The sequence below is a fragment of the Trachypithecus francoisi genome, unplaced genomic scaffold (assembly GCF_009764315.1).
Source record: "Trachypithecus francoisi isolate TF-2019V2 unplaced genomic scaffold, Tfra_2.0 Lachesis_group10, whole genome shotgun sequence".
In the NCBI taxonomy this organism is placed as follows: domain Eukaryota; kingdom Metazoa; phylum Chordata; class Mammalia; order Primates; family Cercopithecidae; genus Trachypithecus; species Trachypithecus francoisi.
In genome coordinates, this window is record NW_022681455.1 from 66,763,205 (window position 1) to 66,790,181 (window position 26,977).

Sequence of the window (26,977 nt, forward strand, 5' to 3'; positions counted from 1 at the left end):
CATTGCTTTGGTCAGAGTAAAAATATTGTCAGTGTTACTTTACACATGATGCTATCTAAACCAATGATGAATCAACTCTCCAGAAAATTATTTCTGTATTACTTAAAAAGAAGACTAAAGTGTCCCTATCTAATGGCATACCATTCCTCAAAATTTATTCACTATCCCTTTTACATAAATTTAAAACCTTGTATTCTTTTCATTTAAACCAGTGGTTCTCAACTGGGCCTGTTTTACTCCCCAAAGGAAATTTAGTAATGCCTTAAGACATTTGATTATGATATTAGGGGAGGAGGGTGTTGCTACTGGCATTAAGTGGGCAGAGGCAACAGATGATATGCTAAACATCCTATAATGCACAGGAGAGCCTTCCCTCTATGTCCCCACCCAACAAATTATTGGGCCCCAAACATTAATTGTGCCAAGACTTGAGACTGAGAGACTCTGTACAGTGTTAAACTCTGCTTAGTGTCAGAAAGCAGCATCAACTACTAATATAATTAATTATACCAAATATATACTTTTAATCATTTTCTCAAAATCAGTTGTGTTTTCGGATGGTTATTAACCCAATTCAATCCTAAAATTCAATGCTGCATGACAAAATGAAACAAAAATTCAATGCTGCATGACAATCCTAAAATTCAATGCTGCATGACAATCCTAAAATTCAATGCTGCATGACAAAAATGAAACAAAAATTCAAGGCAGTGTATAAGGAAATAATATAGGGTCAATTTTTGAAAGCCACACCTCTTATCAGGTTTCACAGGTGAATTGCCTATATCCAGAAAATAATATTTGTACTTCTAGAAATGTAATAAAAGAGTAGAGAGTAAATCAAAGTTACAAATGTAAAATAAACAGTGACTACTATCACATTTTATTATTAATGTTGCCTTAAATTTATGAAATACATGTATTGCTTTCTTTTGTTGCTGAGAGCAATGGCTGATGTGAAGAATGTTTAAAGAAAAAAAAATGCTTTTTTCAGATAGATTGAAGGGCCTGAGGAAAGAAAACCTTTTAATTTTCTTTATCTTTACTAGTAATGAGGACAGGAAGCATAAGTATGTGGCTGCTGTAAAGCTGCTTAGAATCTTGTAACTCAAGGTGTAGTCATGGACCTTCAGTATCACTTGGGACCTTGCTAGAAATACAGAATTTTGGGATCTATCTCGTGCTAACTAAACATAATCTGTATTTTAACAAGATTCTCAGGTAATTTTTTACAAACACTAAAGTTTGAGAAACCCTGCCTTAGAAAAGTCATCTAGAATATTAGATGACTATTATGAAAAGATGCCTCAAACTCATGTTAAGAGTTTGAAAAGAGAATTTAGGAAAGGATAATTGGATTTAAGTTTTAACCAAACTAAATTTTCTTCTCTCCAGTCCATCTGACTTTCTTACATCTAGTTCTCCAATGGCTGAGAAGCAGTGCATCTCAGGCCCTTAACTCAAATTAAGTAGCAAACTGACTAGTCTTCAAGACTTTCCTCATAGGTAAAAGGGTAAAGACACATGGTTTTCATTATCAAATTTTGATAAGACATTGTGACAAGAGTTATAATAATTCTGTAAATAGAATTCTATTTTTTATGTTATAAGTGCCCTAGTTCATAAAGTTAAAAAAAGTTAGATGATCAATGTTATTCAGCCTTGCCTATAAAATATTATTTTCCAAGTTGCAAAGATTCTCATGATGATTTGTCAGTGCAGTATCGCTCAGCTCTTGATTATAATTTTCCCTATTGACTATTAGGAGCAATTTCTTTAGTTCAATATTTCTCTGATGAAAGGTTTTTTCATTATTCTTAAAATTTTTGTGGGTACATAGGTGTATATATTTATGGGGTACATGAATTGTTTTGATACAGGCATGCAATGTGAAGTAAGTACATCATGGGGAGACAGACGTTCGTAAAATCTGACAATGAAGAAAGGAGATGGGCAAGGATATAGCCAATTTTTTTAGAGGAGGAGAGAGGGGATCCAGTGAAACTTAAGAGTTTAAACACTTTATTTTAATATAATTTCAGACATATGGAAAAACAATACAAAGAATTCCACTATACTCTTCGCTCATATTCTCCAAATTTTAACGTTACCCGTACTTTATCATTCTCTTTTTAACAAGTCTTAATTACTATATAATATCAATTTCTCTTGAACAAGGTATTTCATAACCTTGACATTTTGTAAAGTCCAGGGAAGTTAATTTGCAGAATGTCTCTCAATTTGGATTGCCTATTTTCTCATGTTTATATTTAGATTATGCTTTTTTGGCAGAAATGACAGAGAAGTGTTGAGTCCTTCTCATATCATGTCAAGTGGCACAGTCACATCTATTTGCCCCATTACTGATGAGCTTAACTTAAATCATGTAGTAAGGTGGTTTCAGTCAGGTTTCTCCGTTGTACAATTAATATTTCCCCCTCTGTAATTAACGTTTTGTGGTGAGATACTTTGAGAATATGCAAAATCTTGTTGTCACCAAACTTTTAACTTCAAGTTGAGTATCCACGGATGCCTCTTCCCAGAAACAATATGTTTTTTCCTGTGGTATTTGTCAAATGCTGATTTTCTAATTGCTTCTATATGTATTTGTTGGAATTCTACTGTAGGGAAGAGCTTTCCCTTCCCCATCATTTACTAATGTATTTACTTTACTTATGTCAATATAGACTTATAAATTCTTATTTTATTCAATTAGTTATCATCTGTTATTATCATTGACACCTAAATGGTCCCAGATTTAGGCAATAGGAGCCCCTACAAACTGGTTCCTTTATTATCCCCCCACTATTCTCTAAACACTTCTTACATTCTGGCATCAGATGTTCCAAGCTTATTATGTGCTTTCCCAGCAACAGTCCTAAAATCAGACATTTCTCCAAGCAGCCCTAGTTCCTTTTAATGAAGTTAGGTAGTGGTCTATCTATTAATAAAAACATATGCAGAGGCAGAAATCATTACTTTATTAGTACTAAATTAAGACTTTATTTTCAATCCATGGTTGGTTGAATCTGCAAATGCAGGATCTGCAGATATAGAGGGACTGTTGTAATTCATCTGTTTTTCTTCTCCCTACCTCACTGCTTTCTACCTTTATCTTTATTTTCTTCTTTGTAATTCCTTTTGTTCTTCTGATATCTTTTTTGCGATTGGAATTTCTTGCTTGGACATTTGTTTTTTTTTTTTTTCCTACTTTTACTGGTAAGTGTGTTTCAGGCTATGAATTTCTCTGTTGTTGTGCAATTCATCCTTTGCATCAGCTCCTAAACTGACCGTTCTTAAAGATAACTAGGCTCGTTTTCATCATTATCCACCTTAAAGTGATAATCTTTGTCAGCCTTTACTTCACAACTGAAAAGATAGCTCTGGGCCTCAGGGGGCTCATGTCCATGTCCATCAAATCTTCCATTAGGTGGCTGCATGCACTTAGGTGGGAGAGAAGGCAGACGGAGATAAAAAAAAACCACTGCTCAAGAGAACAGTCGCAGAGGACGGAATCACACCAGGGACTGATCTCTGTTTTAAAGGTATCCCACAGATTCTAATATGTTTCAATTATCATTAACTTTTAGAAATTCTATATTTATCCTTGCTTTTTGATCAAAAGTTGCTGAATATAAGGTTAATTTTCAAGTGAAAAGTATGTTAGTTTATTGATTTTGTTACAATTTCTAGTTTTAATGCACTGCAATCAGCGAAAAGTTGTTTGCAATGTATCTATTCTTTGAAACTTCCTGATACTTTCTTCAAGAGCTAATTAATATATGATCAACTTTTGTGTTCCCTGTGCATTTGGAGAAAAGGTTATTTTCTATTATCTAGATGTAAAGTTGTAAGTTGTACCTTACTATTAGGTCTTCTATATTTTTACTCTATTTCATCCACTTGAAATGTCTTACCCTGAGTATGTTGTTAATCTCCTATTACTACTATATTTCAATCTTTATCTTCTGAAATCTCCCAGAGTTTTTGCTTTCAAGGTGGCTGCTGTGTTAATTGGTACACAGATATCCACAGTTATTACATCTTCATTCTAAATTGTGGCTTTTCATATTAAAAAGTGTGTGAGTTTTCTACTGCTGCCAATGACACACCACCACAAACGTAGTGGCCTGAAAACAGCATCCACTTATTATCTCAGTTTCTGTGGGTCAGCTGTCTATGCACAGTGCAGCTCAAAGGAGTCTCTGCTTGAGGTCTCACAGGCCCAAAACCAAGGTGTCGGTAGGGCTATGTTCCCTTCTGGAGACTCTGGGAAAGAAATACTTTCGTGCTCATTCAGATTGTTGGCTGACATTCAGTTCCTTAAGGTTGTAGAGTTGGAGTTTTCATTTCTTTGTTGGCTATCATTTGGGAACATCTCTCCGTTTCTTAAGGCTGCTTGCATTCCTCGTCACACTTCCCCCTCCATCTTAAAATTAGTCACGGCAAGTCAAGTCATTCTCACACTTTGAATATCTTTGATGTACCCTTTATCACTTCTCTCTAACTGTAGTCCAGAAAGTTCTCTGCTTTTAAGGGTTCATGTTATTAGACTGAGCCCACCTGAATAATCCAGGATAATCTTTGTATTTTAAGATTTATAACCTTAATTACATCTGTAAGGTTCCTTTGCCACTTAACGTCACAGGTTTCCTGGATGAGGCCATCATTAGGTGAAGAAGAAACCACTGGACCTACCACAAAACGTGTCCTTCTTTGTTACAATTGGTGTATTTTGGCTTGAATTCTATTTTGTCTAATGGGATCAATGTTTCCTTATTGTTTCCATTTGTCTAGTAAGTCTTTGAACACCTGTTTATTTTTAGTCTTTTTGAACTACTGTTTTAGGTATGTCTCTTTTAAACAGCATACATTGGATCTATCTTCTTTGTGAAGAAAATTAAAATTTTTCTTCTAATGGTGAGTTAGGTCTATTCACATCTGTTGATATTATGGACATATTTAGTCTCAATAATATCTTACTGTTAGATAATTTTGTGTATGTTATATTTCCTGTATTCTTTAATCTAGGTACCAAGAATAGGCAAACATGGAGAGCAGAAGAGAAATCACTAGGGAATGGAGAATTATCATTTAACAAATGTATTGTTTCCATTTGAAAAAGATCAGAAAATGAATAGTGATGATGGTTGCACAACATTGTGAATGTACTTACAGCTATTGAATATACACCTAAAAATATTCCAAATCATAGATTGAGACATATATATTTTGCCTCAATAAAAAAATCTAAAAAATATATGCAATGTAATTACAAACATAAATTTATAATTTTCTGTATAAGCCTAAGAAGTATATATGGTAAAATCTCAAGTTCCATTTAAAACCTAATGATCTATAAGTTACCCAGGCCAATTAGCTGTATAAGCTCAAAGTATATTCTTCTGTCAGGGAAGAGTTTATTTAAGTATTTAATGAACATCAGATTGTATGCTTAGAAATGCATTCAATATTATATATAATTGCTGTTTTAAAGAGCTATTAACTTATTCTAATTAGGTGCTTATTTTTATAATTGTCTTCAGCACAAAACTAATCTCCCTTCATTTTCATGGTAGGATTTAAGAACTTGAAAAATCCTACATACAGAACTATAACAGCAGCAGCTGCAATTTTCTGAGCTGTTTACGTCAAAAGGAACTGCACTGCATACATTATTTCATTTAATTCCCACAACAAAATAAGGCAGGTATATAATTCCATTTTAAGAATGAGAAAAGTGAGGTTCAAAAAGCTTAAGTAAGAAGAAGTTACATAGTTGGTGAGGAGTAGAGCAAGGACTCAAACCAGGATTAGGTGACCATAAAGCCTATACTTCTGAAATAAGTTATGTATATGCTAGGGAAATGCATGGCAATCACAAGATCAACAGGCATCTTCATGGGAATGAAAAAAAAAAATCCTCCACTAATTTTAAAAATTGTAAATTTTTTTACATTTGCAAAAATTTTAATTAAATTCATTTCATAAAAAGACAAACATGAATTATAGTAGAGAATAAAAGGTAACACTGGCACAAAATTTTGAGATAGAACATAAGTTCTAAGAAATTTAATGTCAGGAACTTCCCAAAGACTTTAAATTACCTTCAGCATATACAGAGAGAGCTGTATAGAAGGGCAAGTGGACCTATATCTACTTTCTTCCTCTAGTTTGACTTGAATGTTAATGCTTAAGAAACACTAAATGAGCTGGGCCCGGTGGCTAATGCCTGCAAACCCAGCACTTTTAGAGGCTGAGGCGGGTGGATCACCTGAGGTTAGGAGTTCGAGACCAGTCCGACCAACATGGAGAAACACCATCTCTACTAAAAATACAAAATTAGCCAGGCGTGGTGGCACATGTCTGTAATCCCAGCTACCTGGGAGGCTGAGGCAGGAGAATCGCTTGAACCTGGGAGGTGAAGCTTGTGGTGAGCGGAGACTGCGCCATTGGACTCTAGCCTGGGCAACAAGAGCGAAATTCCATTTCAAAAAAAGAAAAGAAACACTAAACGAAAATTTGGCTTTCTATTTCTGAATTATTACACCAATTGTACACAAACACAGAGGTAATGAATAACAACTTTCATATCTCATTTAAGGAAAAAAGCAGTGTTTATCTCATCATAATACAAGTTAAACCCTCAATTACATAACGACTAGTTTGTACCCCTAGAGATTCCTTCAGGCATGCCTATTACCATATTCCTAACTTAGGACCAGACACGGAAAGATAGGTAAAAATTTAGATCAATATTCAGAAATGACACATTTACTAACATAAAGAATAACTGTACTGGAGGTTTCCGCCAATGAAATTAGGAAAGTAAGAAATAAAAGCAATTACAAATCCTATAAGGAAGAAGTAAAACTGTCTTTTAGCAGCTGATATGATCATGTACAAAAGAAACCCTCCTAAGGAATCTACAATGAAAGCACTAGAACTAATAATTTAACCAGATTGCAGGATATAAGGATAAGATACAAAGACAAATTTCTACATACTAACAACAAATATTAAAAACTGAAATTAAACAACATAATTTACAAGAGTATAAAAAATACTTGGAGGTAAATTTATAAAGATATTTGTAAGACCTCTACACTGAACACTACCAAACATTCCTGAGAGAAATTTAAGATGTAAATAAATAGATATCATGTTCATGGATAGAATATATCAGTTCTCCCCCAAATTTACCTATAAGAGTGAAAGTAATCCCAACAGATGGCCTAGTGGATGTTTTGTGGAATTATAAACTGATTCTTAAATTGATATGAAAATGCAAAGGATTTGGTAAAGCCAAAACAATTTTTAAAAAGGGAAATAAAACTGAAGAATTTATATTACCTAACTTTATGGCAGATTATAAAGTTCTAGTAATCAAGTATTAGCATAAAGACATATAGGTCAATGGAGTACAATAGCGATTCCAGAAACAGACCCACACTTATACTACAATCAATTTATTTGACAAAACTTCCAAGGAAAGTCAATGAGCAAAGGATAGTCTTGACAAAAAATTATTCTGGAACAATTGGATATCCACATAGAAAATGAAATGAACCTTAACTCTTAAGTCATACCATAGCACAAAAATAACTTAAAAGGGGCCACGATCCCAAGCATAAGATGTAAATCTACAAAATTTCTAGAAGAAAATGTTTGTTACCTTAAGATAGACAAACATTTCTGAGGACATAAAAATATGAACCAAAAATAGGCATATAAATTGGAATTCATCAAAATTTAAGAAACACCTGAATTACAGTGTTAAGAAACCAAAAACATAAAGAAAACTTGCCATGAACTAGGAGACGATACAAGACATCAATTTGACGAAGTGCTAGATCCAGACTATACAACGAATGTTTGTATCTCACTCATAACAGAAAAACCTAATTTATAAAATGGCCAAAAGACTGAAACACACATTTTATAGAAAATAGCCAATAAGCATACAGAAAGATGCTAAATATCATTTAATCACTAATGAAATGCAAAGCAAAAATGTGAGATGCTACTGCACATTCATAAGAATAAGTCTACAGACACTACATAAGAGTTGAAAAGAATGTGAAACAATGGGCAATCTCTTATTGCTATGGGAATGCAAAATGGTTGTAACCCTTTTGGAAAACACTTTAGCAGTTTCTTATAAAGTTAAACATATTAAACATTAGATCCAGAAATTCTACTCAAGTATTTATCCAAAAGAAATGAATGAAAGCACAACTACACAAAGGTTTGTACAAAAATATTCATATTAGTATTATTCATTATAGTCTCAAACCAGAAACAACCCAAATTTCCACCAACAGGGGTGAGTGAATAAACAAACTGTGATACAGACACACACTGTAATACTGTTGAACAATAAAACTGAATAAACCACTGGGCAAAAAAAAAGTATTAAATAATAACATGAGCAAATCTCAAAAACCGTGCCATGCCAAAAAAGCCACCAGACAAAAGATTGTACAGTCTATGATTCCACTTATTTAAAATTCCAGAACACATAAAACTGACTTCTAACGATAGAAAGGACATCAACAGTTACCTAAAGTCTGAGCTCAGGGGAGCAAGAGAGGGCACAAGGTAGATTTTTCAGGTGATGTGGATGTCCTATCTATCTATATTCGACAAAACCAATGTGTACACTTAGTAAAGTTGATTTGAAAATCCTTCTAAACATATGTTTGGTAAAATGGAACACAGCACATTTAAAAGACGGCAGCTGATGTTAGAGACCAGATTATAAATATTTATAAAAACCTAAAAAACAATTTAGGATTAAAATAAAGCTGGAGAGGGTTTTATCATACTTGCAGTGCTATGAAGACAAATCACCTTGGGGAAAAAAAAACTGGGGTAAAGTTTTAAAAATTTATTCTAACAGAAGATTTAAAAAGTGATTATATAGAAAAACTGATTATGGTCTATTTTTAAAAATCTCTTTCAAACCAGGGTCTTTTTAGGGTGAGCAGTTAGTGCATTTCTTTCTAATTATAAAAGGTGGAGAAAGCAGCATCCGAATCGAACCTGACTGACTCATCTTTGAATGGTTCTTTGAATCATTTCTTTTTCTTTTTTTAACATTTAAGTTCACAGGTACAAGCGCAGGTAAACTTGTGTCATGGGGGTTGTTGTACGGGTTATTTCATCACCCAGGTACTAAGCAAGGAACCCATTAGTTATTTTTCCTGATCCTCTCCTTCCTCCCACCCTCCACCCTCTGAAAGGTCCCAGTGTGTGTTGTTCCCCTCTATCTGTCCATGTTGAATCACTTCTTTTAAAATTTAGCCCAAACCCACTTTCTAGCTTTATTTTGCCTAACTCCAAGTTAGTGCACTCACTGAATTTTCTGAATTACAACTTGTATGCTATTGTATACAAAGGTCTGGTGTTTGAAATGCTTCCAGATATAGAATGAGCATATTTAGAAGTCTGTGGCCAGCAGTTTTTGTTACTTTTTAGTCTGAGCCATATTAAAATGATCTTAATTCATTCTATGTAGTTAGGTTTAAGTACTACAGTCCCAAGAATCCAAGGCTGGCAAACAATGGTTTCCAAAAAGAGAAAATAATAATTTTCCATGTCAAATAATGTCTTTTTACATACTTTCAGAAACATAATCTAACAATGAGAAAAATTCTATTACTGTAAGTCAGAGTTCCTGTGTTCTTTTTTTTTTAGATTAAAGAAAGTCATTTTGTTTCTCACAGTTTTCACAACCCATACAAATAGATACATTCATAAAGAAAATGCCACATATACAAAATTGGAATATTATTCAGTCTTGTAAAAAATAAGGGAATTCTCTCATTTGTGGTAACATGGATGAGCCTGAAAGACACTATGCTAAATGAAATAAGTCAGACATAGAAAGACACTGCACAATTCTTATGTGAGACACCTAAAATAGGAAAAAGTATAGATATAGAAATTAGAATAGTAGCTACCAGAGAATGCAGAAAAAAGCTAAGAAAAGTTGTCATCTAAGGGATATAAAGATGCAGTTACACAAGATGAATAAGTCTGCCACGAAAGAGAGGGCCTATAGTCAACAATAATATGTAGTACATATAAAAATTTTAGAAAGAATGGATCTCACTTTAAATGTTAACAAATCAACAACAGCAACAAAGGAAAATACAGAAAGTTTTGGAGGTGATGTATATGCCCATTACCCAGAATGTGGTGATAGCAACATAAATGAATATGTATGTCTAAACTCACCAAACTGCATTCATTAATTATGTGCAGTGTTAAAAGAAACAACTGGATCTCCATAAAAGTGGGAGGAAACACCAGTATGGTAAGGCATGAAAACAAAAATGTACACCAGTAGAAAAGAATAGAGAGCCTAGAAATAAATCCATAAACTTAGTCAATTTATTTTTGACAAAGGTACCATGAATACATACTAAGGAAAGGATAGTCAATCCAACATAGTACTGGAAAAAATGAACTCCATGCCAACAGAATGAAACTGGGCCCTCATTTTAAACCACACACAAAAACCAAATCAAAATAGACAAAACACTTAAACATAAGACCTTAAACTGTAAATCTACCAGGAGAAAGCATAGGCTTCTAAGCTCTAACATGAGTAACAGATCTACTTATAGGAAAGTATAAACTTGAAGAATATGCTAGCGGCATATTGCAATACTTACCTATGTTTTTATTTTTATTTCTCAACAATTGTTGTAATACATTGCTCAGAAAGGTTATGCACCTTGCCCAAACTACCAAAGAGACCTGTGATTTAAAACCAGATTAAACTCCCAAATCCATTTTAAGTACCATGCTGTAATGCTTCAAAAGGAGAGCTCAATCTCTCCAAGAGATACTACATAAACTTGAGAGAAGAGTGACAGTATAATTTTGAAAAATTTAATTTACCTTCAGGGGACGCAGAGCGCCACAAAATTTTGTCCACCAGCTGTTTTCAATGAATTCTAAATGCCTCTCTCTCTTCTTAAGTGTTCGTAACCTTTCTTCAAATTGTTTTAAGGCGCGTTTATCCCTTGCTGGCAAAGGTCGACCATCTTTGCTCTGCAAATGACGGAACAAAACAAAAGTTTTACCATTAACATCTTAATAAAGTACCCCGCAGATTTAGCAGATAAGGCGACAAAACTTTTTCAGGATGGACACTGTTTAGGCAAATTTACAAACTAAAAAAACCATACAACTGCAATAAACATAGGATAACCAAGGTCAGCATAAAAATGTGGATGTGTGTACATTTATGCCTACCTTCCTCTTGATCCCAATACACGGTAGTTATGTGGAGAGAGATAATCATTTGTAAAAACATTCCACAAAAAGTGTATTTGGTAAGAAGTGTTAACGACTATGTACTTTGTTTAATGATTCTCCCTCCTCTCCAAACTCACTGTATCACTTATTTTAAGAGATTTGGCTCTGCCCCTTCCCTCTTTTTAGTCAAGTGGTTGTTCCCTGAACTGATGCCTCTCAGCCCACTTCAAATGCTAGCAGAATGAAGCAACACACGTACGGATGGCATGGAGAGGTTTTTGTAATAATTGCTAACGGCTGATACTTCCTCGTTTTCCAAGTACTTTGGCAAATGAGTCAAACTTTCTTTGGTCAACCTATCTGACAGATAATTTCCATCTATTTTTACATGATATTTTCTGTAACCATGAGCAGTACTTTTCTCATCATATCTCATAGATACACTTTCCCACTGAACTCTCCTGCTCCTGTCTTCAATTGGGTACAAAAAATAAAACAACTACTAAATACAGAAAAAGTAAAATATAAAATTGTTTTTATCGGCAGGAACAATAAAAATATTTGTATAGGATTATATTTTTAAAATGCAGATACATTAGGTATTAGAATGTCTTTAATATTCCTATTAAGGTTTAAATAGGTTCCTAGCAGATACACAACATATTGCTCTCCTAGTGCAACCTCAATTTGAAATCATAAATATAATGCAGAGAATACCTAGGTAACATTTAAGAAAGAGATTTACACAGTTACAACAATCTCTTTACATATCGGCATCACTATGACCTTCTGGAACCAATCATCCTATTCCACGCCTTATCTTATTGCTTGTCAAACTTTATGCATAAGAATCACTTGGAAAGTTTGTTAAATACAGATTTCTAGGCCCTATCCCCAAAGGATATGATTTGGTAGGTCTTGGGTGGGGCCTAGAATTTGAATTTCTACCAAATTTCCAGGAGATACAGATGCTACTAGTCCAGAGACCACACATTACATACTACAGACTATATTTCATTCCTCTAAGTACATTGGGTATTATCACTGGATCCCAGACAACGAAAACTAAGAGGGATTTTCTGAGATCAGAGGAATAAAATGAACATTCCCTTCTGGAGGATAAATCCAGGTAACAATACTTCAAGTGCGTATGAGAAGGATTTTGCACTTTTTATCTTAACCATAACAATTTTCCCCAAAATTCCCATTACCGTATCAAAAGAATACTAAAAATGAAGTAATTTTGTCTCAATGCTGGTGTTCACTATTTTAGAAAAAAAAAAAAATTAGTAAACTGATTTAAGGATCCACTTGAAACAAACCCAAGTTATCTGCCTACTTGGTGAATGCTTCAGTGGAATGAGGGATGAATTTCCATTCTGCATTGCCAATTGACTAAACGAATATAAGAATAATTTTGATCAGAGAAACAAATACTAAGATGTAAACTCAGCAGTGAACATATATCTCATTTGAAAGAAAAAATATAGTTATACAGGTTAAAATGTAGTTAAAGGGTATAACAAACCTCTGGTTAAGAAAAAAAGTAAAACATGAAAGCTTCCCTTCACACAGTCTCACTGTCTCCAATTACCATATTACCATTCCCCTTTCCTATACGTTTTTTACTGTTAAGCTGTTAAATATCCTTCGGCAAATTTTCTGTTTACACACACACACACACACACACACACACAAAGTACACATACACAAAAGTATTTATGATTTCTTGTTATACATAATAGCTAACATTTCTTGAAAACCTTTTTTTAACTTTTAAGTTCAGAGGTACATGTGCAGGATGTGCAGGTTTGTTACACAGGTAAATGTGTGCCATGGGGGTTTGTTGTACACATTATTTCATCACCCAGGTATTAAGTCTAGTAGCCATTAGCTATTTTTTCTGATCTTCTCCCTCCTTCCACCCTCTGCCCTCCAGTAGGCCCTAGTGTGCACTGTTACCCTCTTTGTGTCCATGTGTTCTCATCATTTAGCTTCCACTTGTGAGAACATGCAGTACTAGATTTTCTGTTCATGTTTTAGTTTGCTAAGGATAATGGCCTCCAGCTCTCTCCATGTCCCTGCAAGGGACATGATCTCATTTTTTTTAATGACTGCATACTATTCCATGGTGTATATGTACCACATTTTCTTTATGTGGTCTACCATTGATGGGCATTTAGGTTGATTCCATGTCTTTGCTATTGTGAATAGTGCTGCAATGAACATTTGCATGCATGCGTCTTTATCGCAGAATGCTTTATATTCCTCTGGTTATATACCCACTAATGGGATTGCTGGGGTTAGATGGTAGTCCTACTTTTAGTTCTTTGAGGAATTGCCATACTACTTTCCACAATGGTTGAACTAATCTGCACTTCTACTAACAGTGTATAAGGGTTCTCTTTTCTCAGCAATCCCGCTGGCATCTGTTATTTTTGGACTTTTTAATAACACCATTCTGACTGATGTGAGATTGTATCTCACTGTGGTTTTTATTTGCATTTCTCTAGTGATCAGTGATGTTGAGCTTTTTTCGTATGATTATTTGGCCACATGTATGTCTTCTTTTGAGAAGTGTCTTGAGCACCTTTCTTGTGCATAAAACTGGTCTTCTCTTTTTATATTTATTTTTTGTACATCTTCTTGAATAACTCTTTGAGGCAGATAATAGTATTATATTCATTTACTAAATCAGCAAAAAAGGCCTACAGATGTTATGTGCACAATCAGTAGAGCTAGATTTTGAACTGAGATAGTCTGATTTTACATGACATATTCTTCAAGCTATATACAGATTTATAAATATATCTCATTCCTTTTCATTACTGCACATTACAAGATGGTATCTAGATTTAACAAACAACTTCTTTTGAACATGTAGATTATTTCCTTTTTTAATTTTTGTTGAGGGCCATTAACAATGTGCCATAAACATCCTTATATACTTAGGTACAAACAATTCAGTAGGATAATTTCCTAGAGGTAAACTGTTAAACTTTAATTATTAAAAGGTGTGTATGTGTATGTACAGGCACATGTCATGCCATTCAATATTCTTTAAAAAGTTGTATATTTTACATACTCAAAAACAGTCTAATCCCCAAATTCTGATAAAAATTTGACACAGATAAAAATTTAAAAGAGGTCCAAAGAATTTTAAAAAAATATATTGAGTTGTTCTTGACATTTATTATTATTTTACAGTTTGTGGCTATTGTGAATGGGATTATTTTCTATTACATCTTCCAACTAATTAATAATTGTTATGTTTACATCTAGGCACCATGATAAACTCTTATTAGTTCTACTAGTTTGTCAGTTATTTTAGATTATCATGGTAGATGATATTTGCCAATAAAAAAAGTTATTTTCCTTTTTCCCTCCTCCTCTCCAAGCTTATATGTAAATTCTAAATTATTTCTTATCTGACTCAGATTGCCAGAAATATGCTAAAAGTAACAAGGATACTAACATTACTCCTATATTTGATGTTAATGGGAATGTTTCTATTCTTACACTATTAAGTATTGTGCTCATTAGAGGCTTCCTTTCCATATTTTCTTATCTTTATTTTGAAAAGACTCTTTTAAAAAATGTAACTACAAATTAACTTTTAGAAAATAACATCTACTAAGATATTTATATTTCACATTTAATCTCAATATGTTAAACTACTTTAATGTATTTTCTGATGTATCATGCTTGCATTTCTGAGATAAACCTAATCTGATGATTATGAAATATTCTCTTACTATAGCATAGGTTTTGAATTGCTGTTTTTTTTTGTTTTTTTTTTTAAAGGGTCTTGCTCCATCATCCAGGCTGAAGTGCAGTGGCATGATCATGGATCACTGCAGCCGCAACTTCCCGGGCTCAAGTGATCGTCCCAACTCAGTCTCCTAAGTAGTTGGGACTATAGGCATGTCACGACACCTAGTTAAGTTTTCGTATTTTTTTGTAGAGATGGGGTTTTGCCCAGGCTGGTACCAAAATCCTAAGCTCAAGCAATCCGGTACTACAGGTGTAAGCCAAAGTACATACCTGGCCACTTACATTTCATTTGTATTAAAATATTTGCTTCTACTTTCATAAGAAAGCCAGTATATGGTTTTCTTTTTTGTGTGCTGTCATTATCTGGTTTATTTATCAGAATCATACTAGCTTAGGAGAATAATTTAGAGAACCTGCCATTTTTTTCCCACGATCTTTGAATAAGATTTATCTCTTACTTGAAGATGACAGAGGAAGAAAAACTTTTTACTGTATTTTTAAAAGCACATTTAATTGGCAAGGGGTTACATGTAATCTTTAGCTTATTCAACTAGTAAATAAAACTTCAACATAAATATTATAGTAAAATATACTATTATATATTAAATGATGATACCTGAGAACTAGTAAGATCTTGATCATACATAAGAAAAACTTTTGTTTTTTAAGTGTTAGAACAATGATAGAAATTCTCAAATTGCTAGTGTCCTACATTACACATAAGACAAATTTTTAGAAATATAGACATGGTTCTGTAAGGATACTGTATTAGTCCATTCTCATACTGCTATAAAGAACTACTCGAGACTGGGTACTTTATAAAGGAAAGAGGTTTGACTGACTCACAGTTCCGCAGGGCTGGGAGGCCTCAGGAAACTTACAATCATGGCAGAAGGGGAAGCAAACATGTCCTTCTTCACATGGCAGCAGGAAGGAGAAGTGCCAAAGGGGGAAAGGTTCCTTATAAAGCCATCAGATCTTGTGATAACTCACTATCATGAGAACAGTATGAGGGTAACCGCCCCCATGACTAAATTGCCTCCACCGGGTCCCTCCCACAACACAGGGGATTATGGGAACTATAATTCAAGATAAGATTTAAGTGGGGACACAGCCAAACCATATCAGCTATGCTGCAAAAAATTCAAACAATGTAAAAAGTTATGGGGTTGACAATGTCTAAGTCATATCAGAGTAGCTCTAAGACAAAGTAGTTTTATGCTTCCCAATTACACCAAAACACCAACTCACTTTTGATTTAATCGTTTGAATGTGTTGTTCTACTTCTTCAATGTCTTCAGTGTTTTCTAAACGTTCATAAGCAGCGCTTCTAGTGCCTTTTATCAGATTTAAAGGTAACGCAGACATGCCATAGGCCTAAAAGAAAAAAATTGAAATGTTTTAGAAATAATGTTTCAAACATATTATACACAATTGTAGGTTAAAAATGTCTTTTAAAGTCATAAAAGTCAGCAGTTGTGAAAGAGTACAGTCACTGAAAAACATAGTATATGGGAGTGAACACTATATTGTCTCATAATTCTCCCATTTATTTCACATTTAAACAGAGTCAAATTTATAATACAATTCCTCAAAGGTTAAGTTGCAAATTTACTGTAAATTTACTGTACAATTCTTTACATCAAAGTAATAATTACAACTTCAGACTAATCGAAGGTTAAAATAATATAAATTAGTGAAAAAATTAAAAAATGATTTTCTATAAAAAAGAACAATTTTCTCCAAGTATATGTAGTAAACCTTTGGTAAAGTATTTTAATATATACATGTCATTTGATTAGCATACCAATTATTTACATTATAAAGTTTATTTGAAAGTTCTAAATATTTATAACCAATCTTTTTGCTAAGTATTTTAAATATTTTCCAAGTAATTTTAAATTATTAATCAGTGTTAAGAATAAACATGTTATTATATGTACTACCCAATTCCATATTCCAGTACCAAATGACAGCTTTTTAATATAGCCATTAATAATACTTAATGGCATCTGCTACGTAACCATTATTCAGAATCATTACTGACCGTACTTCCTTAGCAGAAACACTAACAACTATAACCTCCTGGTTACAGCAACAAACTCTGAAATGGATACTACATTATGTACTTAAATGTTTTTCATTTCCCTTCTGGCACACTTTACCCAGTGTCCCCTGTAGTTAGGTGGGCCATGACATTGAGTTCAGGACAATGAATATGGGCAGAAATGATAAATGCCACTTTTTAAGCATGACCCCAAATACCAAAATATCCTGGGTGATCCTGAATGTGTTTACTCATGCTCTCTGCTACCTAGCTGTCAACTCCAAGAATGACTTAAGATACCTTCAGTGTTAATTTTAATTAGTTTAATATTCTAACATTCTTCGAGTCTCCTTTATGCAATGATTAAACATTGCTTAAACCACAATTCAAATAGCAAAGCATAAATTCTAACAAATCAGCTTTTTTTTTTAAATTAAGGGAGAACAAAAAACATGAATAAAAAATATCCCGAAATCAACTAGTTCTATCATATAACATCAACTCTACAGTATGTTGTATTTAGATACTTATCTAGCTGAAATTATTACCCAATATACAAATCCTTGTATTTCCAAAGGAGAAACACTTAAAAAACCTTGCACTTTAACTATTATTAAAACATAAGTTAGTATTCTCATTATTTCCCTTTAATCCTAAAATAGGAAGGGGTGGAAGAAGATTCTGTTACCATTAAATGAAAATGCAATTTGGATAAAGTACACTTTAAGTATTCCTTATCTTAAATGGCTGGGACTAGAAGTGTTTTGGATTTTAGAATTTTTTTGACTTTTAGTATATCTGCATTATTGAGCATCCGTAATCTGAAAATCCAAATCTGAAATGCTCCAAGGAGAGATGAAACAAGATGGTAGAATAGAAGCCTATACCATTCATCATCCTCACTGGAAAACCACATTTTAATATCTACACACAGAAAAGTACTGTCACAAGAAGCAAAAATCTGGTAAGCAATCACAGTACCTGGTTTTAACTTCATATCACTAAAAGAGGCATTGAGGAAGTCAGGAGAGACACTCTTGAATCATCAATGCCACCCCTCTGCCATCCCCCAGCAGCAGTCATGAGGCACCATGGAAAGAGAATCTTTTCGCTTTTGGGAGGGACAGCACAGTAACTGGGAGGACTTTACATTGAATTCAGTGCTGCCCTGTCACCGTTGACAATACAGCCGTGCTGGGCTCAGTTACTGCCCATGCATAGAAGGAACATTTGCACCAACCCTAGCTAGAGGGGAATCATTCACCCTAGTGGTTGGAAGTGGAGTTTCTCAGCAAGCCTTGCCACTGTGGGCAAAATGCTCTGTCGTCCTAGGTAAACTCAAAAGACAGTCTAGGAAACAAGGACTACAATTCCTATGCAACTCCTAGTGCTAGGCTGGGCTTAGAGTGGACTAGGGTGGCATATGACCCAGGAAGACACCAGCTAAGAGAGTGCTTGCACCATCCCTCTCCCAACCCCATGTGGTGTAGCTCACCTCAACAAAGGTGACTCTTTCCTTTAGCCTAAGGAAAGGAGAGGGAAGAGTAAAGAGAACCTTGTTTTGCATCTTAGATACCAGCATGGCCACATCAGGATACTGTGCCAGAGTCATCAAGCCCCCATTCCAGGGCCTAGCTCACAGATGACATTTCTAGACACACCTTGGGCCAAAAGGGAATCTGCTGCCTTAAAAGGCAGGCAGGATTGATTACTTGCTGCCTAAAGAGCCCCTGGTCCCTGAATAACCAGGAATGTTATCTACCAAGTACACTATGGGCCTTGGGCTCTGGGACATGCTGGATTCAGGGGTGACCCAGCACATTCCCAGCTATGGTGGCTATGGTAAAAGACTCCTTCTGTCTGAGAAAAGTAAGGGGGACTTTGTCTTGCACCTCAGCCACAGTAAGGCAGAGCAACAAGCAGACTCTTGGGGTCCCCAAGTCAAGGTCTAGGTTCTTAGAGGACAGCACTTTTGTACATGCCCTGTCCAGAAGGGAGCCCACTGCCTGCAGGCTGAGTCTCAGGCCTGGCAGCATTCACCACAAGCTGTCAGAAGAGCCCTTGGGCTTTAAGTGAACACTGGCGGTGGCCTGGTGGACCCCCATGGAACAGAGTCTCCACAGAGACTCCTCTGCCTGTGGAAAGGGGAGGGAAGAGCAAGTAGGACTTTGTATTGTGGTGGTGTGAGTGTCAGCTTAGCCACAGATTAGCAGGTAAACTGCTAAGGTTTTTACTCCAATTCCTGGCTCCCAGACAGCATCTCAGTAGAAACCTTACAGGTCAGGAGAGAACAGCATAACATATTTAAAGTGTTGAAGATAGAAAAATTTTACCCTAGAATAGTACATCCAGTAAAAATATCCTTCAAGTATGAAGGATAAAGATCTTCCCAGAGAAACAAAAGCTAAGAGACTTCGTTAACACCAGACCTGCCCTACAAGAAATGGCTAAAGGGAGTTCTTCAATCTGAAATAAAAGGATGTTAAGAGCAAGAAGAAATCATGTGAAGGTACAAAATTCACTGGAATAGTAAGCACATAGAAAAACAAAGAATAGTATAACACTACAATGGTGGTGTGTAAACCAGTCTTGTCTTAAGTAGAAAACTAAATGATGAACCAATAAAAAAAAAAAAAAAAAAAACTTTTCAAGACACAAGCAGTACAATGAGACATAAACAGAAACAACAAAAAGTTTAAAAGCAGGAAGATACAGTTAAAGTGTAGTGCTTCTATTCATTTTCTTTTGTGTGTTTGTATATGCAGTCAGTGATAAGTTGTCATCAGTTTAAAATAATGGGTTATAAAATAGCATATGCAAGCCTTGTGGTAACCTCAAATTAAAAAACATACAACGAATACTTAAAAACATAAAGGCAAGACATTAAAGCATACCACCAGACAAAATCACCTTCACTAAAAGGAAGATAAGAAAGAAAGAAGAGAGGATTATAAAATAACCAGAATATAAATAACAAAATGGCAGAAGTCCTTACTTATCAGTAACAACACTGAACGTAAATGGACTAAACTCTCCAATCAAAAGACACAGACTGATTGAATGGATAACAAATCCAAGACCCACTGATCTGTTGCCTACAAGAAATACATTTCACCTATAAAGACACATATAGACCAGAATGGAAAAAGATATTCCATGCCAATGGAAACAAAAAAAGAACAAAAGTAACTATGTTTATATTTGGGAAAATAGATTTCAAGACAAAAACTGTATGAAAAGACAAAGAAGGTCATTATATAGTGATAAGGGGGTCAATTCAGCAACAGGATATAACAATTATAAATGCACCCAACACTGGAGCACCTAGATATATAAAGCAAATATTATTAGAGTTAGAGAGAGAGACCCCAATACATTAACAATGGAGACTTCAGCACCCCAATTTCAGTACTGGACAGCTCTCTCAGACAGAAAATCAGCAAAGAAACATCAGACTTAACCTGCACTACAAAACAAATAGACCTAATAGATATTTAAAGAACATTTCATCCAGTGTCTGTGGAACACATATTCTTTTCCTCAGCACATGGATCATTCTCAAGGATAAACCATATGTTAGGTTATAAAACAAGTCTTAACATATTCACAAAAATTGAAATAATATCAAGCATCTTCTCTGACCACAATGGAACAAAGCTACAAATCAGTAACAAAAGGAATTTAGAGAACTATACAAACACATGGAAATTAAACAATATGCTCCTAAATGACCAGTGGGTCGATGAAGAAATTAAAAAAGAAATTGAAAGAGTTCTTGAAACAAATGATAACGGAAACACAACATACTTCAAAAACCTACAGGATATAGCAAAAGTAGCAGTAAGAGGGAAAATTACAGCTCTAAATGCCTAAATCAAAAAAGAAGAAAAACTTCAAACAAATACTGTAATGATGCATTTTAAAGAAATGAAAAATAAAGAAAAAAACCACACCCAAAATTAGGAGAAGGAAAGAAATAAGGATCAGAGCAGAAATAAATGAATTTGGAATAAAACAATAAAAAAGATAGATGAGGCTGGGCACGGTAGCTCACACCTGTAATCCCAGCACTTTGGGAGGCCAAGGCGGGTAGATCATGAAGTCAGGAGGTCGAAACCATCCTGGCTAACATGGTGAAACCCTGTCTCTACTAAAAACACAAAAAATTTGCCGGGCATGGTGGCGGGCGCCTGTAGTCCCAGGTACTCGGAAGGCTGCGGCAGGAGAATGGCATGAACCCAGGAGGCAGAGGTTACAATGAGCCGAGACCACGCCACTGCACTCCAGCCTGGGTGACACAGCTAGACTCCGTCTCAAAAAAAAAAAAAAAAAAAAAAAAGATAGATTAAACAAAAAGTTGGTTTTTCAAAAAGAAAAAATTGACAAATCTTTAGCCAGACTAAGAAAAAAAGAGAAAGGAGACTCAAATAAATAAAATAAAAGATGAAAATGGAAACATTATAACTGATACTACAGAAATTCAAAGGATCATTAGTGGCTACTATGAACAACTAATTATATGCCAATAAATTGGAAAATATGAAAGAAATGGATAAATTCCTAGACACATACAATCTACCAAACTTGAACCATGAAGAAATTCAAATCCTGAACACACCAGTAATAAGTAACGAGTAACAAGATCAAAGCTGTAATAAAAAGCCTCCCAGTAAAGGAAAGACCAGGACCTACTGCTGATCCACAGCCAAATTCTATCAAACATTTAATGAAGAACTAATACCAGTTCTACTCAAACTGCCCCAAAATATGAAGGAGGAGGGAATAGTTCTAGTTTCATTCTACAAGACTCTGATACCAAAACCAAAAACACCTGGGGGGAAAAAAAAAACTACAGGCAAATATTTCTCATGAATACTCATACAAAAACCATTATCATATATCAGCAAACCAAATTCAACATTAGAAAGATCATTCATTATGACCAAGTGGGATTTATCCATGGGATGGAAGGGATGGTTCAACAAATACAAATCAATCATTGTAATACATCATATCAACAGAATGAAGGATGAAAACCACATGATCATTTCAATTGATGCTGAAACAGCATTTGATAATGTTCAACATCCTTTCATGATAAAAACCCTCAAAAAACTGAGTACAGAAGAAATATACCTCAATGTAATAAAAGCTATATATGTCAGGCCCACAGATAGTATCATACTGAATGGTGAAAAACTGAAAGCCTTTCTTCTTAGTTCTGGAGCAAGACAAGGATGCTCACTTTCAACACTGTTATTCAACATGAAAGTCCTCGCTGGAGCAATCAGACATGACAAAGAAAGAAAGGGCAATATAAACTGGAAAGGAAAAAGTCAAACTATCTTTGTTTGTAATGATATAATTTTATATTTGGAAAAACTTAAAGACTCCACCAAAAAACTATTATAACTGACAAGCAAATTCAGTAAAGCTGCAGGATACAAAAATCAACATACAAAAATCAGTAGCACTTCTATATGCCAACAGTGAACAATCTGAAAAATAAATTTTAAAAAGTAAGTCCATTTACAATAACCCCAAATAAAATTAAATAACTAGGAATTAACTTAACTAAAAAAGTGAAAGATCACTGCAATGAAAACTATAAAATACTGATGAATGAAGAAGACACCAAAAAATGAAAAAAATATTCCATGTTCATGGATTGGAAGAATCAATATTGTTAAAATGTTCATACTACTCAAAGCAATCTACAGATTCAATGCAATCCCTATCGAAATAGCAATGACAATCTTCACACACACCAAAAAACAAAACAAAACAAAACAAAACAAAACAAAACACCTAACGTGTATACGGAATCCCAAAGACCCAGAATACCAAAGCTATCCTGAGCAAAAAGAACAAAACTGGAGGAATCATATTACCTGACTTTAAATTCTATTACAGAGCTATAGTAACTAAAACAGCATGGTATTGGCATAAAAATAGACACACAGACCAATGGAACAGAATAGAGAACCCAGAAATAAATCTACACACCTATGGTAAACTCATTCCTGACAAAGGTGCCAAAAACATGCATTGAGGAAAAGATCATTTCTTCAACAAACAGTGCCAGGGAAACTGGATATCCATATGTAGAAGAATGAATCTAGACCCCTATCTCTTGCCACATAACAAAAATCAAATCAAAATGAATTAAAGACCTAAGATCAAAGACCTCATACTATGAAATGACTTCAAGAAAACATTGGAGAAACTCTCCAGGACATTGGTCTGGACAAAGCTTCTTGAGTATACCATAGAAGCACAGGCAACCAAGCAGAAAATGACAAATGGGATTACATCAAGCTAAAAAGCTCCTGCACAGTAAAGGGAACAATCAACACAATTAGGAGACATGGCACAGAATGGGAGAAAATATTTGCAAACTACCATATGACAAGTGATTAATAACCAAAATATATAAGGAACTCAAACAACTCTATAGAAAAAAGCCTAATAATCCTATTAAAAAGTGGGCAAAAGATTTGTATAAACATGTCTTAAAATAGACATACAAATGGCAAACAGACATATGAAAAGGTGCTCAACATCACTGATCATCAGAGAAATGCAAATCAAAACTCAGATTATCATCTCACCCTGGTTAAAAGAGCTTTTACCTAAAAGTCAGACAACAACAAATGCTGGTGAGGATGTGGAGAAAAGGGAACCCTTGTACACTGTTGGTGGGAGTGTAAATTAATACAACCACTATGGAGAACTGTTTGGAGGTTCCTCAAAAAACTAAAAATAGAGCTACTATAAGATCTAGCAATTCCACTATTTGGCACATACTCAAAAGAAAGGAGATCTATATATCAAAGAGATATCTGCACTCCCACGTTTGTTGCAGCAGTGTTCACAACAGCCAAGATTTGGAAACAACCTAAGTGTCCATCAACAGATGAATGGATAAAGAAAATGTGGTACATATATACAAGGGAGTACTATTCAGCCATAAAAAGAGTAAGATTCTGTCATTTGCAACAACATGGATAGAGCTGGAGGTCATTGTGCTAAGTGAAATAACCTAGGCACAGAAAGACAAACATCATATGTTCTGACTTATTTGTAGGATCTAAAAATCAAAACAATTAAACTTGTGGACACAGAGAATTGAAGGATGGTTACCAGAGGCTGGGAAGGGTAGTGGGGCAGTGGGAGGCAGGTAAGGATGGTTACTGGGTACCAAAAAAAAAAAAGAAAAAAAGAATGAGTAAGACCTAGTATTTGAAAGCACAACAGGGGAACTATAGCCAATAATAATTTCATTGTACATTTTAAAATAACTGGCAGGGCACAGTGGCTCACACCTGTAATCCCAACACTTTGGGAGGCCGAGGTGAGTGGATCACTTGAGGTTAGGAGTTTGAGAATAGCCTGATCAACATGGTGAAATCCCATCTCTAATAAAAATGCAAAAAATTAGCTGGGTGTGGTGGTGGGCACCTGTTGTCCAGGCTACTCAGGAGGCTAAGGCAGGAGAGGGAATTGCTTGAACCTGGGTAGTGGAGGCTGCAGTGAGTTGATATCATACCACTGCACTCCAGCCTGGTAACAGAGTGAGACTCTGTCTCAAAAATAAATAATTAAATTAAATTAAATAACTAAAAGAACATAATTGGACTGTTTGTAACACAAAGCATAAATGCTTGAGGGAACAGATACCGAATTTGCCATGATGTGATTATTATGCATTGCATGCCTATACCAAAATATGTACTCCATTGATACACCTACTACGTACCCACGAAAACCAAAAATAATTTTAAAAAATGTTCCAAGGAACATTTCTTTTGAGCTCAAAGTTTCAAATTTTGAAAGCTTTCAGATTTTGGATTTTCAGATTAGGGTAATTTCCCTCTAATTACCTCAATTCTTATCAAATGTATATTTTCAAAATATATACTTTGGTAAAATATAAAAGGAAAAATACATAAATCGGTTTAAAATTTATATAGTAAGGTTGAAAAGTTACCTACTGGGTACAACATTCACAATTTGGGTGATGGCCACACTAAAAGCCTAGACTTCACCACAATGCAATATATGCATGCCAGAAATCTGCACTTACACCCTCTAAATATATTTTTAGAAATTAAAAGAATCTCATTTATATTTTTTATATTAAATTATACATCCTCAAAACATTGAAAAATACGAAGAATAAAGCCTATGGGAATCAAAGTACCTGATAGTTCCTTTAACATTTCCTTATAGGATTTTCCTGTCCTTATTATTTTAACCTATTTGATTTGGTTATTCTAGTACTTCCATATTCTTTAAACATTATTGATAAAAAGTAACAGAATAATTTAAGACTCTAATTAATATATAGCATTACATGATTATTTATCAATTCTCATTACTTACTATATCAGTCCGTTCTCACAATGCTATATAAAGAACTACCTGAGACTGGATAATTTATAAAGAAAAGAGGTTTAATTGGCTCACGATTCCACCAACTGTACAGGAAGCATGGTTACAGAAGCCTCAGGAAACTTACAATCATCGCAGAAGGCAAAGGTGAAGCCAGCAAGTTATATGTTGCTGGAGCAGGAAGAACAGAGTGAAGTGGGAGGTGCTACAGATTTTTAAACAACCAGATCTAGTGAGAACTCTATCATGAGACAGTACTACGAGGATGGTGCTGAACCATTAGACACTACCCCCATGATCCAATCACTTCCCACCAGGCCGCACCTCCAACACTTGGGATCACAATTCAACATGAGATTTGGGTAGGGACAGACAGTCAAACCGTATCATTCATATTATTTTAATAATCCAATAGAATGTTGCTTTTTACAACAAAATGCCTTGGCAATATTTTGCTAAACCCAGTTTATATGCAAGTATGTTTCCCTGTCCTCTCAACCACCTCCAATCTAGGCCTATTTGACCTCAATGCTTGTTATTCTGTGTTGGATGGATTAGGTTCCCTGAATGTACTAACTGCAGTGCTCAATACTGTTTCCCAAGGAACCTTTGGGTTTAGTCACTATTAACAACATGGCCTTATTTACACTCTACTGTCAAACACAAGGCCTTCTGAATTATCCTAAACTGGTCTGCTGGTTTCACTTTCTACAAATCCATCTTCTACATTGTTTCTAAAGTGATCTCACTCTAATACCCAAATCAGTATATGTTATTCCTCTAATTAATATCTTTCAATATTCTACAGGACTAATAAATGTATTTTTCAAAGCATTCTGGTATGAGTTCCTAGGAATCTGTAAAGGTGCCACTAGGGCCACTACAGAAGGTAAGGCAGCTAGCCATGCAGGAATCTGCTGCTACTTTAACCAGAGCAATTCTACTTGTTCCCAACCTTTATATGTATATGAACATATAAAATTGTTTTAAAAAGTTGTTTCCGGGCGCGGTGGCTCAAGCCTGTAATCCCAGCACTTTGGGAGGCTGAGACGGGCAGATCACGAGGTCAGGAGATCGAGACCATCCTGACTAACACAGTGAAACCCCGTCTCTACTAAAAAATACAAAAAACTAGCCGGGTGAGGTGGCGGGCGCCTGTAGTCCCAGCTACTCGGGAGGCTGAGGCAGGAGAATGGTGTGAACCCGGGAGGCAGAGCTTGCAGTGAGCTGAGATCCGGCCACTGCACTCCAGCCTGGGCGACAGAGCGAGACTCCGTCTCAGAAAAAAAAAAAAAAAAAAATTGTTTTGCTATTTTTTTATGAAAGGTACAATTACTGGTTGGTATGGGAATAGACTCTAATTAACGTAATTTTGCATATAAAGCACTTCATGACCTGATGCTTACCAACTTGTTAACTTTATCTCATGCTTCTGAATTGTTCATTGTTCTTAAAACACTACAATTTTTATGCTACTTCAGGCTTTGTCCA

At 34.9% G+C, this 26,977-nt stretch overlaps 1 protein-coding gene across 2 annotated transcripts in view; it reads right to left on the bottom strand.

Annotated features, from left to right (window-relative positions):
* Nucleotides 1-26,977, bottom strand: part of LMBRD1 (LMBR1 domain containing 1) — a 129,778-nt gene that overhangs the window by 33,820 nt on the left and 68,981 nt on the right. For both annotated transcript variants that reach the window (XM_033217561.1, XM_033217562.1), the window contains exons 8-9: nt 16,297-16,422; nt 10,912-11,064 (exon numbers count right to left, since the gene is read on the bottom strand). In XM_033217561.1, coding sequence (XP_033073452.1) covers nt 10,912-11,064; nt 16,297-16,422 — 279 coding nt within the window. The remainder of the gene's footprint in view (nt 1-10,911; nt 11,065-16,296; nt 16,423-26,977) is intronic.